The 15,937-nt window shown below is 56.7% G+C and overlaps 2 protein-coding genes across 2 annotated transcripts; one reads left to right on the top strand and one right to left on the bottom strand.

The window, feature by feature from the left end:
• Positions 1 to 5,255: 5,255 nt before the first annotated feature.
• Positions 5,256 to 8,992, bottom strand: CCDC87 (coiled-coil domain containing 87). The gene has a single exon (XM_004683332.2). It carries the CDS (start codon positions 8,990 to 8,992, stop codon positions 6,410 to 6,412), a length of 2,583 nt encoding a protein of 860 aa, XP_004683389.1. The 3' UTR covers positions 5,256 to 6,409.
• Positions 8,993 to 9,172: 180 nt separating this feature from the next.
• CCS (copper chaperone for superoxide dismutase) lies at positions 9,173 to 14,842 on the top strand. The gene is made up of 8 exons (XM_004682587.2): positions 9,173 to 9,293; positions 9,636 to 9,708; positions 10,884 to 11,021; positions 11,227 to 11,404; positions 12,280 to 12,340; positions 14,205 to 14,282; positions 14,353 to 14,456; positions 14,544 to 14,842. The coding sequence occupies exons 1-8, from the start codon at positions 9,255 to 9,257 to the stop codon at positions 14,695 to 14,697; spliced, it is 825 nt and encodes a 274-aa protein (XP_004682644.1). The 5' UTR covers positions 9,173 to 9,254; the 3' UTR covers positions 14,698 to 14,842.
• Positions 14,843 to 15,937: the final 1,095 nt, after the last annotated feature.

Here is a 15,937-nt window from a genome sequence, read left to right as displayed (position 1 = left end):
CGGCTGGGCGCAATCCTCTCATCTTGGGTGGCTGTCTGGGAGGGGCGGGGCAAGGGCGCTGGCCCCAGGCTAAACGTGACAGCTAGTATTTATTGTCTGTGTTTGCCTTCCACGTCAGAGACCTCCTCCCCTAACCGTCTTTGCCATCCGGCTGGTCGGTGGTACCCAAATTGGCAACTGAGGAGACAGAGGCTTAGGAGAGATTAGTCGGCTTGACAAGCTGCTAATAAACACTGGAGCCTGACTCAGTCGTCTTTGCGGTCGGTCCTCCTGGTGTCAGCAAAATGGTAGGTGATATTCTCTGAACTGCCTTGGGCTGCGTGAGACTCCGGACAACAGTGCAAGTGTTGGGAAGCCGGGAAAGCAGTGTGCACGGGCCTGCGATGCCTGTTGCCTCAGGCAGTCACTTGTTCCCCGCCTGGTGGCCGAGGATCCATGGACAGGAGCATTAGGTACAGTGCTTGCGACTGGCCCTCCAGTGCAGTAGAGAAACAGAAGAAAAAAATTTTCTGCAAGATACTTCCAGCTGGGTGGGGAGAAAGCTGGGAAGAGAGAGTTGAAGGGAGTGTTGACAGTCACAGCAGGGGATGCTGGGTTAGTCTGAGCTTGGAAAGTGGGGAGAAATTAAAGGCCATTTACTTTGTCCAAACCCGACCTCTTACCCCAGCAGAGGCCTGAAGAGGGGAAGTAACTTTCTGGCTCAGTGCTGGAGCCAGAGCCACCTCTCCCATCTGAACAGGGAGGCCTGAGGGCCGAACTCCCGGCTGGTGCCCTCCTGGGTTAAGCTCTTTGGGGCTCCACTTGTCTCTTGTAAGGGACTGTCCCTGGTCCTCATGGTGACTTCTCAGGCCCTTCCAGGTGTTCCTGCCCAGACCTTCACCGCAGGCTGTGGAAGTGCTGCTCTCCCTCCGCCAGCTCCCAGACACTAGAGCTCCCGGTGTGCAGCCCACCCTGTGCTCTGGCTCCTGGGCCTCTCCCTGTACCCCAGTCTCCTGTTCCCCTGGGGTGTCCTCCACTGGGCCAGGAGCTCATTAAGTCAGGTACCGTGCTGTCCTGTTACTGTGTCCTCAGAGCCCACAGAGCCCTTCATATCTGGGTAGGTAATGTTTACTGAATGAATGGATGACGCCCTTGGCAGGTCCTGTTCTTTCATGTTGACAGGGAATGACCAAATAGAAAGGGAGAGACGATTGACCCTGGCGGGAAGAGAATGGTAGGAACATGGGGCTTGAAAGGTGAAGGGCAGCCTATTGCTGTGGAAGACGTCACCACAGCCTGAATGCTCTAAAGCAACGCGTGTCTATTATATAAGTGTGGGTAGCAGCCGAGCTCTGGCTGGGGCCGCGGCCTCACCTCGGGCTGCCTGGGAAGCCCTGCTCATTGTCGCGGCCCTCGGCTCCCCGTGGGGCCTCAGCTCCCTGCTGGTGGCTGCTTGCTGCCTCATCCCCTCACGTCCCACCACATGGCCCTTTCTGGTAGGGAAGTGCGTACTTTACAACCTTGGCAAAACGCTGAGCCACAAAAGCAGGCCTCAGCTTTAACGTCGTTCCATTCAGCATCTGCTAGAATTGATTTGTTTGTTTGTTTCCCCATCCCTTTATGGTGAAACAAGGTTGAGGGAAATGAGGGCATGGGAGGTTGTGCTGTACACGTAATCACGTGCAGGTCACTTCTGGGGTCGAAGCAAGGCCACTTCCATTGGCCCTTCCCACAGTGAACGCCAGGAGGTGGGGGCCACCTTCGTGTCTGTCTGTCACAGGTGCGGCCAGCACACAACAGTGACAGTGGTGGGCGTGTAAAGCACCGGCTGTGTGCTGGACGCGGGGTTCTCTGCCCAGGCTGTAGCAGCACACTTGACCCCAGGTGGACCCATGACAAGGGTGAGTCAGATAAGGCAACTATAGCTGGTACAGCAACTGGCCCACCGTGCAGACCCGGTTAGTGATGGGGGCAGGGATAGAAACCAGGCACCATAACTCAAGCAGGCCTCAGGAGAGGGGTCCCCAAGTCTGAGCGGAGCGTTGTTCCTCCAAGCAAGCCCACAGACTAAATAGGTCAGTCACCAGGGCCAGTGGCAGGGGAGGGGAGGGCACCTTGGCAATGCCTCTGCCTCTCAGGTCTAGGTCAGGAATTGGGGCCATGTGAGCAAATCTTACGAACATTTACGTTGGAAAGGTGTGCCCTTCACTGTCAGTTCCTGCCCTGGAGTGAGGTCGAGTTCTGATCTTTTTTTAAGATTTATTTTATTTATGCATACAAGAACTGGGGTGTAGGTCAGAGGTGCAGGGGGTAAAAGACAGCGTGGGGGGCAGAACAGACAATCTACTGAAATTCATTGCCAAGGGGAGCAGCAGGGAGGCAAGAGAGGTCTGCGCCCTGGGGGTCAGCTCTGCAGCCAGGGATTGAACTTGTGCTACGGGGCTTCAGACAGCTTCACAGTGCTGAGACAGACCCCCTGTGCCACCAGGGAGTGTGCTGAAAAGGGCTGCTTGCAGTGCGCCCCTGGCCTGGACTCCAGTGGGTTCCTTACATCCTCCTCTACCTCGGGGGCAGCAGGGGGCTGAGAAGGGCCACGTCATTACTGTTAAGGCAATGGCTGCCCAGAAATGAAAAGGCCTGGGCATAGCGCAACTGCCAGGTCCCACCAGACAGGCCTGGCTGTTCCAGAACTTGATGGGCTGAAAGCAGGTTTCCCCCTGGCGACAGTCCCCTAGCTTGTGAGGGTGGCGGTCAGCAGCTCTGATTCTGTCCCCTCTGACTTACCTCCTGAACTTTGTTTTGACAACATGCAAAAATGATAGCCTTTAAGTGAGATAGCTCAGTTTCTAAGGTTCACTCCTCAAGGTAACAGATGCCTTATTCCGGGCCCGGGAGAAGGCGACAATAAGGAGGGGCCAGAACAGAGGGCAAAACCACAGGCTTTACAGTCAGCCTGGCAGACCCGGCCACCCTTTCTGGTCCTGCCACACGGGCTGTGTGACAGTCGCCAGTCACTCCAGCCCCTGAGCTTTTTGTAGAAGTAGGATGTACCCCATTGAAAACATTAGTTCCAATCTTCTGTTTAAAAAAAAAAATAATAATACTTGCAGAGAAAGGAGGGTCCGGGACAGGCGGAGTGAGGTAGCGCAAGCAGCTTGGGTGGCTGCACTGTAGCACACGCACAACTCCCAGAGCAGCTGCGTTCGGATCTGGATCTGGATCTGCACGTTTCTAGGAGCGTTTTTGGTTATCGTATTGAGCAAGCCTCAGCAGATCAGGGCAGAGACGCCAGCTCGGCGTTGCCTCTGCACCTGACTGTACCGCATGCTTGGAGTCAAGCGGATGTGTGTGAATGTATTCCCACGTGCGTACATTACCCGCGCCCCTCTGGGTCCACTGAGCAGTAGCATAATAATAATAATATAATAATAATAATCCCTCAAGCTCATGGCCTGGCCATCTCTTTTGGGGCTCCTCCTGGCCTGTCACCTCTAAGCTGTCCAGGGTCCTGGGCCATTTATTCAGTCCGAAGCTGCTAGGGCGGCGGTGATGAGCCATCGCCGCCACACGGGGGCGCTGCGAGAAGGGTGTCAGGCGCCCTTCAGAGGCGGTGTGTGGGTGCCGCCCCCGCCCCCGCCCCCAGAGCGCACCCGGAGGCGGGGGAAGGAGGGTCAGTGGGCGAACCGCAGCTCTGCACCCACGTCTCTTTCATGCAACTGAACATCTTACCAGATCTGGCTTCTGGGCTTCACACCACCTGCTTGCACCATCTTCTGGGTCTCAGGCTTAGCAAAACCGGCATATAGTTTTCATCTCTGCCGCCCGCCCTTCGGGTCTCCCCCATCTTGGCGGGTGGGAAGGGGTTTTCCCTACTCCTCCAGGGGCTCAGCTTCCCAGAGTGGCCACATCACCCGAACCTACCCGCTTGTCTAGCCTAGATGGTCAGTTGGAAGAAGAGTCGATCTTTTTTGTGAACGTTGTACCGCGAACCTTACTCTTGACTCTGCGTAAGCAAACAAGCATTCCTGGGGCAACCTCCCCCGCCCCCTGGCACTGCCAGTTCCCGATCCCGCAGGTCCCACTGCCCCCAACCCCGCTGCCTTTGCTACTCTGTCTCTGAAGCAGCTCTTCCAATCCAGCCATCTTTCCTCAGGCAGACAGTGACGACCTTTGCAGAAGAGTAAAACAGCCCTCTTCACTGCTGTGTCTAGTCATAGAATGGGATTTCTAAAAACAACTTAGGGCCCTGCCTGGCAGCGCAAGGGGTTCAAGTGCAGCACTATGAAGGAAGCTCTCTGCAGCCACTGCCGCACAAGGTCAAACCCTGGGCCAGGGAGGTGACCCACTCAGGGCGCCTCTCTTTTCACCTAACTGCCGCAGCTCACTTATTCCCTTTACTAGCTAGTTTGGTGTCCTCCAGTGTATATTTTTATTCTGTTTAGCAAGTCCCTTAGAAGTGGGCACGGACAAGTAAAAATGGTGCTCTGCAAACAAATCGTGGCTCGGACCTCCCTGGTCACCTAGGAGTTAATCTCAGCACTGTAAGGCCTGAATTCCATCTGATCCTGGCTGGGGAGTGGCCCACTGGGTGTACCCCACTGCTCCCCTCAGCAGTGGATTTGTTAGATCTGACTGTGCTGCTCCCCACTGTGCCTCTGGGGAATCTCTCCCTCCTGCACCTCTGACCTGTACCCCAGTTCTTCTAGGCAATAAGAAAAAAAAAAATCTGACAACAGGGAATTGCCAACCAGATCTGTGCTTTGGTAATATTCAGAATAAACATTTTTTCAAATCTTGGTTCATCTATTTAGGATGTACGACTATTTCTATTTAAGTTTCTGGAGGAGGAATTATATCTAAGCAGAAGCATTCAGAATTTTGATAGCTATTACTGGTTACCCTTCACAACCAACAGTTTTAACAATTCGCACCACCACCACCACATGAATGTACTTCTCACCTCGCTCTCACCAGTAGGGTGTTATCAACTGTTTTCGTCTCTACCATCTTGCAGGTGGAAAGTTGTGCCCCATTTCCCTCACTTCTCTTATGAGTCAAGTTGTCTCTTTAATGTGCCACTTGTTGTCCTTTCTGGGACGTGCCCTGCCTTTGCCCACTGCCAGTTGGCTTTGACTGTTTTCTTGAATTTTCAGAGCTCTTTATGTAGTCAGGAAATTGAGCTAACAAGTGAGTAGCTAACACTGCTCTTTTCTATTTTAATTTTGTATTTATTTTATTGAGAAAACCTACCAAATTCTTCCCTGTGCAGACGACTTTCCTTGTGTGACTTCTTGGGCTGTCAGCACCATCTTGTGAGGTGGATATTAAAATGGCCCTTTTACAGCAGAGTAAAGGAAGGATAAAGGAGCATACCCTGAGGACTAAAAGCAGTCACCGGCAGAGCCAGCACCCACCCGCTGATCTGTGTGGCCCAGAACCCCAGCAGCTCCTAGGTGTGCTGGTTCTGTGGGGCCTGGTGAGCTCTGCCTCTGGCAGCAGGTCCCCAGCAGCTGGAGTGTAACACCCGCCAGGAGGAACCTCCCCTGCAGAGGCCGGTGCCAACCATGTTACTGCTGGCCCTGGTTCGCGTGGCCACCATCCCCCCCTACCGGCAGTTTCCCTGGGCAGGTGGCGGGGGTTAAGTGTGAACTCTGTAACATGAAAGCCTTCACTCCCCCTCAGCACTTAAACACTCCCAAGTTCTTTTGTTTTCCCACCAGCACATTTCTCAAATGTTCCATCCAAGCAACAGGTAAGGCCAAGACTCCCGGGGAGGGTGGTTGGGGTAGGGATGGAAAAGAAAATTACTTTCCAGTGGACATACTCCTGCATGCTGCATGGGTTTGTAGGGACTGGCAAATGTGTGATTACATTGTTTTAGTGCTGTCAGGAGTATTCGAGAACTGGAAGAAGTGGCAACTTATGGCCTCAGCTCCTCGTTGTTGACAGAGGGCTGACCAGTGAGGACCCAGGAGCCTGGCAGTTATCTAATTTGCCCCACGGTTCCTTGGCCTGAATTTGCGCTCAGGCCCACTCCTCTAGAGCCTGCTCTCTACTCCGCTGCCCAGAGCCTCCTGACTTGGGCTGTCATGGGCCAACGGGATGCATCTGATAGGAAGATTATGCGGAGGTGGCCAGGTGCCTGATGGTCCCCATGACAACAGAGCCCAGAGGACTGGCCTGAGTTCTTTTGATAGTCGAGATCTGGGTTGTACTTTGCTACATCAGTGGACATCCTGGGCTTTGGAATACTGCCGGGTAAGGGCAAAGATGCTGGTCATTCTGTCAGAGCGTCCATCGTGGTCCTCATGGTCAGAAGCATGTGGTCTCCGAGCCCACCTCCCCACCCCGCCCCTGGCAGTTCTTCCTGAGCAGTTACCGGACTGAGAGCGGCTGGGGTGTGTGGGGGAGGGGGGCATGCTGGCGCCCATCACAGGGGGATGGGACTATTCCCAGGCGCCACCAGGGCCTGGCTGCCGGGCCTCCTGTGCAGACCCGCCGGGTGGGAGGCCTTCTGGGCCTGGGCCAGGTGGCGCACACGCCGCCGCTGCTGCAGCCAGTACAGCATCTCCACTTTGTCCCGCTTCATCTTGTCCAGATAGCGCCGCCCCTTGAAGGTCACTGGCTCGCCAAAGATTGACTCGATCTCCCTCAGGAGGGAGACCAAAGGCGCCTCCACCAGGCCGAGCTTCTTGTAAAGCTTGCTGCGGATCTGGTTCTCTTCCAGGAAGTTGCTCGGACCCAAGTCGACCTTTTCGAAGAAGCGGTTGGGGTTGGAGGCTTGCCGCTCAAACCACTCCAGCTTCGCCAGCAGGCTCTCCCGCAGGTGAATGGGCTTCAGGACGCTCTCCCAGGCGCTCACCAATGAGGGCAGCTGCCTCAGGCGGGCATTGGAACTGTACTTGATGGCCATGTCCAGTCGGTCCTTGTGAGGGATCTCAAGCAAGGACCACAGTCGCTCCAGACGCTTCTGCAGGTGCCCGAGTTTGGGGACTTCCCCCAGGAGCTGGGTCTTCTGAGGTCCTACCTTATACTCCAGCACCGTGTTCCAGTTCCACTCTCCTGACACAAAGTTGGGATCTTCGTCTTGTAGCAAGGGGGGTGGGGGCTGAATCTTTAGGGTCTCTTTGACAGGGGCCGGGGGCTCCTCGCCAACCTCCTCTTCATACATTTGGAAGATGACGTGCAGGAAATCTGTCTCCTGCTTGAGGAGGTACGTGAAATAATCATCCACAGAAATGGTGCTTCTCCACCAGGCCAGCCACGAAATCTTGTTGTACTTCCTGGCCCAAGTTTTCTTCGCTTGGAGTGACAGGAGGGAGGCGGTCTTTTCAGGGCTGGGCTGAAACACATTTGTTTTCTTGGAGTAAAGTCCAACCAGCGTGGGGTTGATGATACGATTCTGTTTGTCTTGACCTAGAAAGGCTGAGGACTGGAAGCCTGACCAGGCCGTTTCAGATGTGGACTCCACCAGGGGTCCTTGGTCGAAAGAGAAGTGCTTGTTGGACACGCGGCTCATCAGCTCCTTGTAGACCTCCCTGAGGCTGCTGCCAACAAAGCGATCCATGTCCATTTCCTCAATGAGCTTGGGATCCAGCTCACCGTTGAGGTGGTTGTACAGGACTCCGGCCCCCTCAACGTGGAAGGAGTCCACAAAGTTCCTCTCAGAGAACTGTACAGCAGCTGCCTGGACCACCATCTGGTTTCTTAACTTTAAAGTAACAGTTATGGGCTGTGGCTGAGTGGGAGAGGGCTGGAATTGGAGGCCCCGGTGCCGGGCGGCTTCTTCTTCCTCCAGGGACTTCAGCATTCTCTGGAGCTCTTCTCTGCGATCTGTGGCAGTTGGACAATGGGTCAGGGCGCCCACCAGCGGGGGAAGGCCTGAGTCCAGGGAGGAGTGATGAGTCAACTCCAGCTTCATTTTCTTTCTCATCGCCTTCAGGTCCTCAGCCACCATGTCCACTGCCAGCTCCGGTTTGCTCTCTGCCACCAGGATGAGGGGGGTTAGGGGGCGAGGGGGGAGTGGTGGGAGGCCCAACTCATCTGCTAGCTTCCAGCCCTCACGCAGAGAGGGCATGGAGTGGCCCTTGTGGAGATGGGAGCAGGGAGGCCTGGGAGGGGAAGGGGGGGCTCTTCTGGTGGGAGGCGCCACAAAGTGCTTTGGCTGCAAAACCATCTGTGAGGAGCTATCTTTTTCTCTCTTTGTCTGCCTGGAGGGCAGCCAGCCCAGAGTTTTTCTCTTCTTCAGCTGGGGGATGGATTTCAGTTCCTTCACTGGATCCGGCTCTGGCTCACTGGCAGCGTCTGTGGGACGGCTGAGTTGGATGAGGTAGTTCAGGTTGAGGCTGGAGGGCAGCACTTGGGCCATAACGCTGCTGCGAGGCAGGGGGATGTGGTAAAGCGTCAAAGCGCCGGTGGGACGGTGGGTGCGCAGTTTGTGCAGGCCGCCTTCGACCTGCTCGGCCTTCAGCAGGGCTAAGAAGTCAGTGAGCAGGCAGCGGTAGACCTCAGGGCTGGTGAGGAAGTTCGTGCAGTCCCTAGCGAGGCTAGCGGCCAAACGGGTGAGCGTGGCCGACTCAGTGAAGACGCCCTTGCTGTTGGGCACGGTCACCAGCTGGTACAGGTAGCTTAAGAAGAGCTGCTCGCTGCTGAGCAGCACGTGGGCCTGCAGCCGGTTCCAGAACCTCTGGTTTTCCAAGTGGCTCAGAGTCGGCTGGGAGGGAGGCTCCTGCCAGCTGCACTTTAGCTCGTCCAGGATCACCTTGGTGAAACGGAGTCGGCCCTCGTGAGGCACCCGCACCGCCAGCCTGCAGCTCTCCAGCCGCTCGGCCACCTTCCGGCACAGCGACTCCACCGTCAGTCGCGAGATCGGCAAGGGCAGCAGCATCGGGGGCTCCTCCGTCGGGCGCTTCTGAGCTTGTGGGACCGTCGCCTTGCGGGGAAAGAGCGACAGCGGACGCAGCAAGCGGTGGTAAAGCTGCTGGAGCTCCGTCTCGGGCTTGGAGGGCTCCATCTTCCCGCAGGCGGGGCCGGCCCGCTCGGCGGAGGCAGCCAAGCGGTTACTGAGGCAACCATGGGCGGGGCCGTCCGAGTGCGCCTGCGCCGCGCTGCCCTGGGCGCCGCGGGAGGCGGAGGGGGCGGGTCCTGCGTGCGCGCGCACGAGGAGGCGGGGCAAAGGCCGGCTTCTGTGGCTCCGCCTCCCGCGACGCCGCTGGGAGTTTGAGCTCAGAGGCACTCTCACTGTTCCGGTTGCCCAGCGGGCGGCTGGGGCCAGGATGGCCTCGGGCTCGGGGGACAGCGGGACCGCCTGCACGGTGAGGGTTGAGACCTCACGCGGGAGCCTCGTGGGGCAAAGAACCTCGACCCCTGGGGTTGCCGTTAACTCCAGGAAGGGGGAAAGGAGCGCGCACCTGGGGCAGGAGCCGGCCCCCCCCCCCCCCCCCCGGCTTGAAACCTGCGTGGGGGTGGGGGCCTTGGAGTTAAAGCTGAGAGATGTTGGGCCCGGAATAATCATGGGTGATAATGAAGAAGGCTCTTAAGGAGAGATCACGTGGGGGCGTTTCCCCAGGCCTTTGGGCTAGTCACAGGGGAAGCGCTGAGAAGGGGTGACACAAGAGGGGTCCCCAGCGCTCATCCGGTCCCTGCCGCCTTTGTAGCTGGAATTCGCGGTGCAGATGACCTGTCAGAACTGTGTGGATGCGGTGCGCACGTCCCTGAAAGGGGTGGCAGGTAAGAGGTGGCAGTTAAACTTTAAGGCCTCTGGGTGGGGCAGGCAAATCTCTGAAAGCAGCCCTAATCCCATTTGACAGATGCAGAAATTGAGCCTCAGGGAGTGCAAGGAATCTTCTCAGTCTCACAGAGACTCCGAACAGACAGAGTAGAGTACAGAGCTCACTCTTGCCCTGCCTGAACCTGCTGTAACGCTCAGTGCTGGAGCTCAGACCTGGAAAAATTGAGGAGCCAGGCTGAGGATAGCCCCACCTACAGAGGGAGTTCCCTGGCAAACTGGCAGTTCTTGCTTGGGCAACTGCATAATCTTGATAAAACCAACAGCAGCCCTGGCCAGGTTCCATCCCAAGCACCTCTTGTTCTCAAAAGCCAGTTAGCAGGCTCAAGGTGACCTGGCACGAGCAGAAAGATCTGGAAATGTCACCAGCAGGACACAGGAGGGACTGCCTGCCTCTGGGTCCATCAAGTATTCATCAGCCACTCAGCAGCTGTGGGCCAGATCTGGGGGGCTTTGAGGGAGGAGGGTTCAAGGGTGTTGCAGGCTCAGGCCCTGCCTGCAGGTAAAAGTGAGCATGCCCAGCACTGTTCTGGGAAGAGTAGTTCCGGAGGAGGAAATGGGAAGAGAAGGGTTCAGGAGGGCGTGGCGCACTTGGCCTGGACAGGGCTGCATGGCGGCAGTGGGGAGGGGCATGTGCTTTAGACACAGAATGGGTCCAGATCCCTTCTTTGCTGCTTCATGGCCCTGAGGCCTCACCCCTGTTACTGTTTGTGCATGGTTCTTCAGCATGTCAAAGGGCAACATACAGGCAACATAATGGTGGTGTCGGAAGAGAGCATGTGTAAAGCACTTTAGAAATGTTTTGGGCACAAACAGCTCACTTGTTTTGGGAATTATGAGAGGAAGCGTTTGCACTTTTTGGCTATCATGAATAATGTGGCTATCGGTAGCCTGCTTAAAAAAAAAAACACAAAAACGTGTTCAAAAGCTGTGAACAATGCCTGGGCATAGTAAGGCTCACCTCATGCCTGGGAGCCACGTGGCATTATACTTACTTTATATGTAAAGAAACAGACTCAGAGGTGAAGAGCCTTCTGAGCTGGTGAAGATGGAAGTCTCTTGCGAATCCCAGCACAGGGGTGCTCCCTCTGCTGCCCTCTGACCTCCTTCCTCCCAGGTGTCCAGAGTGTGGAGGTACAGCTGGAGAACCAGATGGTCCTGGTGCATACCACCCTGCCCAGCCAGAAGGTGCAGAGCCTTCTAGAAGGAACAGGACGTCAGGCGGTTCTCAAGGGCATGGGCAGCAACCTGCTGCGTGAGTCACCACTATAGCCAAGGCCTTGGCCTCTCTGGGAGGATGTGGCCTGGGGCTCATACAAATCTAACCGTAGGATTTGGGGGTTGTAGGTCGGAGGGAAAGCAAGTCTGTTATGTGGGGTGCTTTCTGTGCCTTTCCTCAGCAGACAAAGGGGTGAGGCTGGGGGAGGTGGTGACCTAGGTGGTGTCTAATACCTTTGCAGAGAATCTGGGGGCAGCGGTGGCCATTCTGGGGGGACCTGGCTCCGTGCAGGGGGTGGTGCGTTTCCTACAGCTGACCCCTGAGCGTTGCCTCATTGAGGGGACCATTGATGGCCTGGAGCCTGGGCTGCACGGACTCCATGTCCATCAGTTTGGGGACCTCACGAAGAACTGCAACAGGTAAGTTGTCAGTAACCTCCCCGTGCACCCCATCCCCCAGTTACAGGGCACCCCAGTGTGAATTGGGCTGCCTGTCTGTGGGTCCTCACCTGTGCGGTTAAAATTCAATCATATTATGGACACGCACAAAAAGGTTCAGTAATGGATTTATTTACAAGGAAGGTAAAGGAACAACCCAGGGAAGGAGGGAGACAAATACAAGTTAACTAGAGTGTCCTACCAGTTCTGCTGACCGGACTCCACCAGCACGCTGAAGACTGTTCGAGAGCCAAACAACCAGCTGCAAACCACCAGGCCAAGAGCCCCGCAGAGCCCACATGTCCGGTTTTATCCCAACCTGGCTGCTCAGCTCCGCCCTCACGTCCCAGCGTGCTGATGGGATTAGTCGGTCCAGTATCTGGAGTGGGGGCGGAGTCCATGGAACCTGTAGCTGTTACACCCCCATTTGCATACCCTCTCGTCCTCCACACACACTGGGTGCTCACAAGTACTCTATGGGGCACACAGGACAGGTCCCATCTACAAATGGGGAAACTGAGGCTCAAAGAGGTTAAATGACATGCCAGGGGCCCCAAGCAGGTCTGGGAGAGTAGGAACTTGAATCAGCGTGTGACCTTGCGGGCCTGCTGTAGCCACTGCCACCGGAGCCGGCAGGCAGGTCCCTGTCATGTCGCCATCATCAGTGTTCGCTCACCCATGTCTCACGTGGAGCTTACTGAGGGCAGAACCCAGGCCCTACTCTTGGCGCCCTGAACCTGAACCTGGCCCAGGATGTGCCTGTTTGTTGAATGAATGAGTGAAGCAAAAACAGTTAAGAGGGTGAATCGTCTGGCCTGCGAGTTGATGTTTCACTGCCCACCTGCTCTTTTTCTCAGCTGTGGGGACCACTTTAACCCTGACGGAACCTCCCACGGGGGCCCCCAGGACTCTGACAGGGTAAGTATGGGCCTAGGGGAGAGACGTGGACTGAGAGAGAACCCAGGTATCAGAGGCAGGGCAGGCAGCTCCTGGCCCCTTCCAGTATGACTCCTTTTTGAAGGGTCTGGAGAAGGCGATGCATTTACCTGAACTAGAAAGGCCTTTCTGATGCTCCAGCTCCTGCTCCTGGAACTTCCGAGTTCCCCCAAGAATTGTGTGCTGCCCCAGAGAGTCACGCATGGCCGTCTCGATTTATGCCTTACTGGAGCGCCCTGGTTCTGCCAGTTATTCAGTATTTTGACTTAAGTGGGTTCACTCCCCCTTCCCCCCACCCCATGGGTAATTTTAGTTACTTTTAATGTCTTACTCCCTCTCATACTCCAGAGTAGGGAAGCCAGTGCCCTGGCCACTCCCAGCCCTCAGGCGGTCCCCTTCCACCCTCCCCTTGAAGCCAGTCAGTGCATTTCAGATAACGAAGGCAGACTGACCTGTCACTAGAGACTTGGTATTGCCACAGTGACGGGAAAACCAGATGCCATGGGCAGACCACTTGTACAGATACCTCTGTGAAGACCTGAATTGGACTTCTTGAGTCTGGCCAGGGACTACCCTGCCAGGTCTGGGGACCAAGGCCTGCTTTCTCGTTGCTGTGGGGACTAGCAGATGTTAGAAGTGACAGAGACCTGTGAACCCCACACTGAAACTTTGCAGCCCTCTGCGTTTGTCTTTCCACATGGGATGAGTTCAGCGTGGGGATTTCTAGCCCGTGCACCTCTCCCACATGTCTCTAACTGTCCCTCCCTCTCCCTTCCCCTCCATACATCTGACTGGGATTGCTCGAAGCACAGGCGACCTTGACGTGCCCCTGCCTGGAGCCCGCCTGGCTCCCTGTCCCCTCTGGCTACTTGGTGTGACAGTCATCTGGGGTCTGCTTAGGGTGTGTAGAGGAGGGTGGGGGAGGCTGCCCTCCGGCTGACACACCCTGCTGCTGGGCCACACCTCTGAGCCCACCACCTGGCCGCTCCCTCAGCCTAGCTCAAGCCCCGTGGCTCCCCGCCTCAGTCCTTCTGCCTTAAAGCCCCACCGCATTTCGGGTCCCAGCAAGGCCAGCTGCAAGCACAGCTGCCTCCCAGGGAAACTGGATGAAGCAGAAGTGGCTTCTACGCTTCCTGTCAGCCCCTCGCACCACACACCGTGCAGCTGGCCACCAGCCTCCATCGGCAGGCCTTGTGTTTGCCCCAGTTGCGGGCATTGTAGTCGCCAGACACATCTCTGGCCCACCATCAAGTCTGTCTCCAGGAACACACTCGTGTCGCACTAAGCCTGCTTTGTGAGCCCTCCTTTGTCTGGCTCCCCTCTGCCGGAGCCCTCAAGGGTGGTGCTCCACTGAGACCTGGCGCTGGCAGGTGATGGCATGGGAGCACCCATCACGGGTGCCCTCCTGAGGGGAGGGTTGGCCAGAGCCAGCTTCTTTCTGGGCAGCAGGACGGGTCTTTTGCTAGTCACCTCTGTTCCTGGAGGCCTGGCTTAGGGATACAATGCGGGTGCTCGGGTGGCAGGAGGCCCAGGGCACTGCAGACTGCCGAGGGCCCAGAGCCAATGGAGGCTGGAGCAATGGGCTTGCAGAGAAGCAGAAGCTGGGCTAGCGTCTGAGGTGGGTGCGGGGCGGGCAGTGGCGTTACAGCAGAGGTGGGCCAGCCCGGCGGGGTGACTTGCTGGGGAGTCTAGCAGCTCCTGGTGCCCTGTCATTCTGCCAGGGTTTCATTTCCAGTGGAGTATCCAGCCATCCTGTCATGCCACCAGACTACTTGGGGGGAGGGGAGTCAGGTTTGCGGAAGCCACAGATTGCGTTCTCAGCCTCCCCAGCCCGGTCTCATTGCAGCACCGCGGAGACCTGGGGAATGTGCTTGCGGACGCTGATGGCCGAGCCACCTTCAGGATGGAGGATGAACAGCTAAAGGTAAGGCGCGATGGCCGGTGGGGACCCTCCCAACAGAGCCCTCTGTCTGAGGCCTTGTCTCCCCTCAAAGGTGTGGGACGTGATTGGCCGCAGCCTGGTTGTTGATGAGGGAGAAGATGACCTGGGCCGGGGCAGCCATCCCTTATCCAAGATCACGGGCAACTCAGGGGAGAGGTGAGGGGCGCTCTGCCGGCGGCGTGCCCAGCCACAGCCATGGAGGCCCCGGCGAGTCCTTGCTCTTTACTGCGTGTTCTTCGGCAGGTTGGCCTGTGGCATCATCGCTCGCTCCTCCGGCCTTTTCCAGAACCCCAAACAGATCTGCTCCTGCGATGGCCTCACCATTTGGGAGGAGCGAGGCCGGCCCATCGCTGGGGAGGGGCGCAAGGAGGCAGCCCAGCCCCCTGCCCACCTCTGAGAGCGGCCTAGGCCTCAGGTCCCTCACTGTTCCCGCAGCCGAGCGCCTTCTCCTGAACAGCTAGCCACAGGGCTGCCGGGATCACTGCGCTGTGCTCTTAGCAAATTAAAGTGTTGTTGTCATAGGGAACTTGGCGTTGTGTCCGTGTGTGCGGCCCTCGGTGGGCTTGGTGAACAATCCCTCGGCCATTGCCCTCCTCATCTTGGGCAACCTTTTGGCCTTGGAGCCAAATACAGCTAGACTCAATCCACCCCTCCACCTCCCCGAGTGCCGTGTACTATCCTCCGCCTTGGGGTCACAACACAGGGCCGTAAGTCTTGTCTCTGGGTGGCCTGTCCCCCTCCCCTGACACTTGGCGCGCGCAGAGCCTTGCCACCCCGAGATGCCAGGCAGATCTGCTTTCATGTCTCCGTGAGTCTGGCTCCGTGGCGCCCTCTCCCCATCTTACCAGCTGATGATCAGAAAAAGCCGGGGCAGAGGGGCAACAAGGCAGGTGCCCAGAGGGAACCTGCAAGTTCCTAGAAAATGCCACACACTCTGGAGTCCTCATGTGGCCTTTGCTGGAGCCAGCTGTGCCTGACCGGTGTCTTCCCAGTGTGCTTTTCTCCATTAAGAACATTTCCTCTGGCTTGAGTTGATTTCCTTTACTCAAAAGTAAAAGAATTTGATTAACCTAATAAGCGAAGTGCTTGACACAGGGCCCGGCACAGAGCAGTTGCTAGTTGCTGTGGCGTGAGACCAAACGGGGCGACCTGGGGCTTCTGCAGGCCCTCCCACCGGTGGCCGGTGGCCGGCAGAGCTGCGGTTCTGGGCCCGCCCCCATCTGTTCTGCCCTTTCCTAGCCTGTTTTCCCCCTTTGCCTGCGAGGCCCAGGCTGTGTTTTCACCAGCAGTGGACCTCCGTTTAGATGCACTTGGCTTTGCTCCCACTGCCCAGGCCAGTCTGTTTCCCCCTACGAGGCTCCTGACTCTGCCTCCAGACCCAACCTTTGCACCTGCTTTTCTTGTCAAATACCTGCTAACCAGTCTCCCAGCTCCCTTTTGTGTCATGTCACATTTAAGCCAGGTGTACATGTTGACATTTTAGACATAATGTTATAGACACTGCTTATTACAGACAGTAACTTATTTTTTTTTTAAAGATTTATTTATTTGTACATACAGAACCGGGGTACAGGCTAGAGGCTCAGGGGCGGTGAGAGGCTTCAACAGAGACAGAGCGGGGAGCAGAACAGGCAGAT

Source organism: Condylura cristata, unplaced genomic scaffold (genome assembly GCF_000260355.1).
Source record: "Condylura cristata isolate star-nosed mole 26May11 unplaced genomic scaffold, ConCri1.0 scaffold00015, whole genome shotgun sequence".
NCBI lineage: Eukaryota > Metazoa > Chordata > Mammalia > Eulipotyphla > Talpidae > Condylura > Condylura cristata.
Note: the sequence above shows the minus strand (reverse complement) of the source record. Positions and strands in the feature narration are given on the sequence as shown.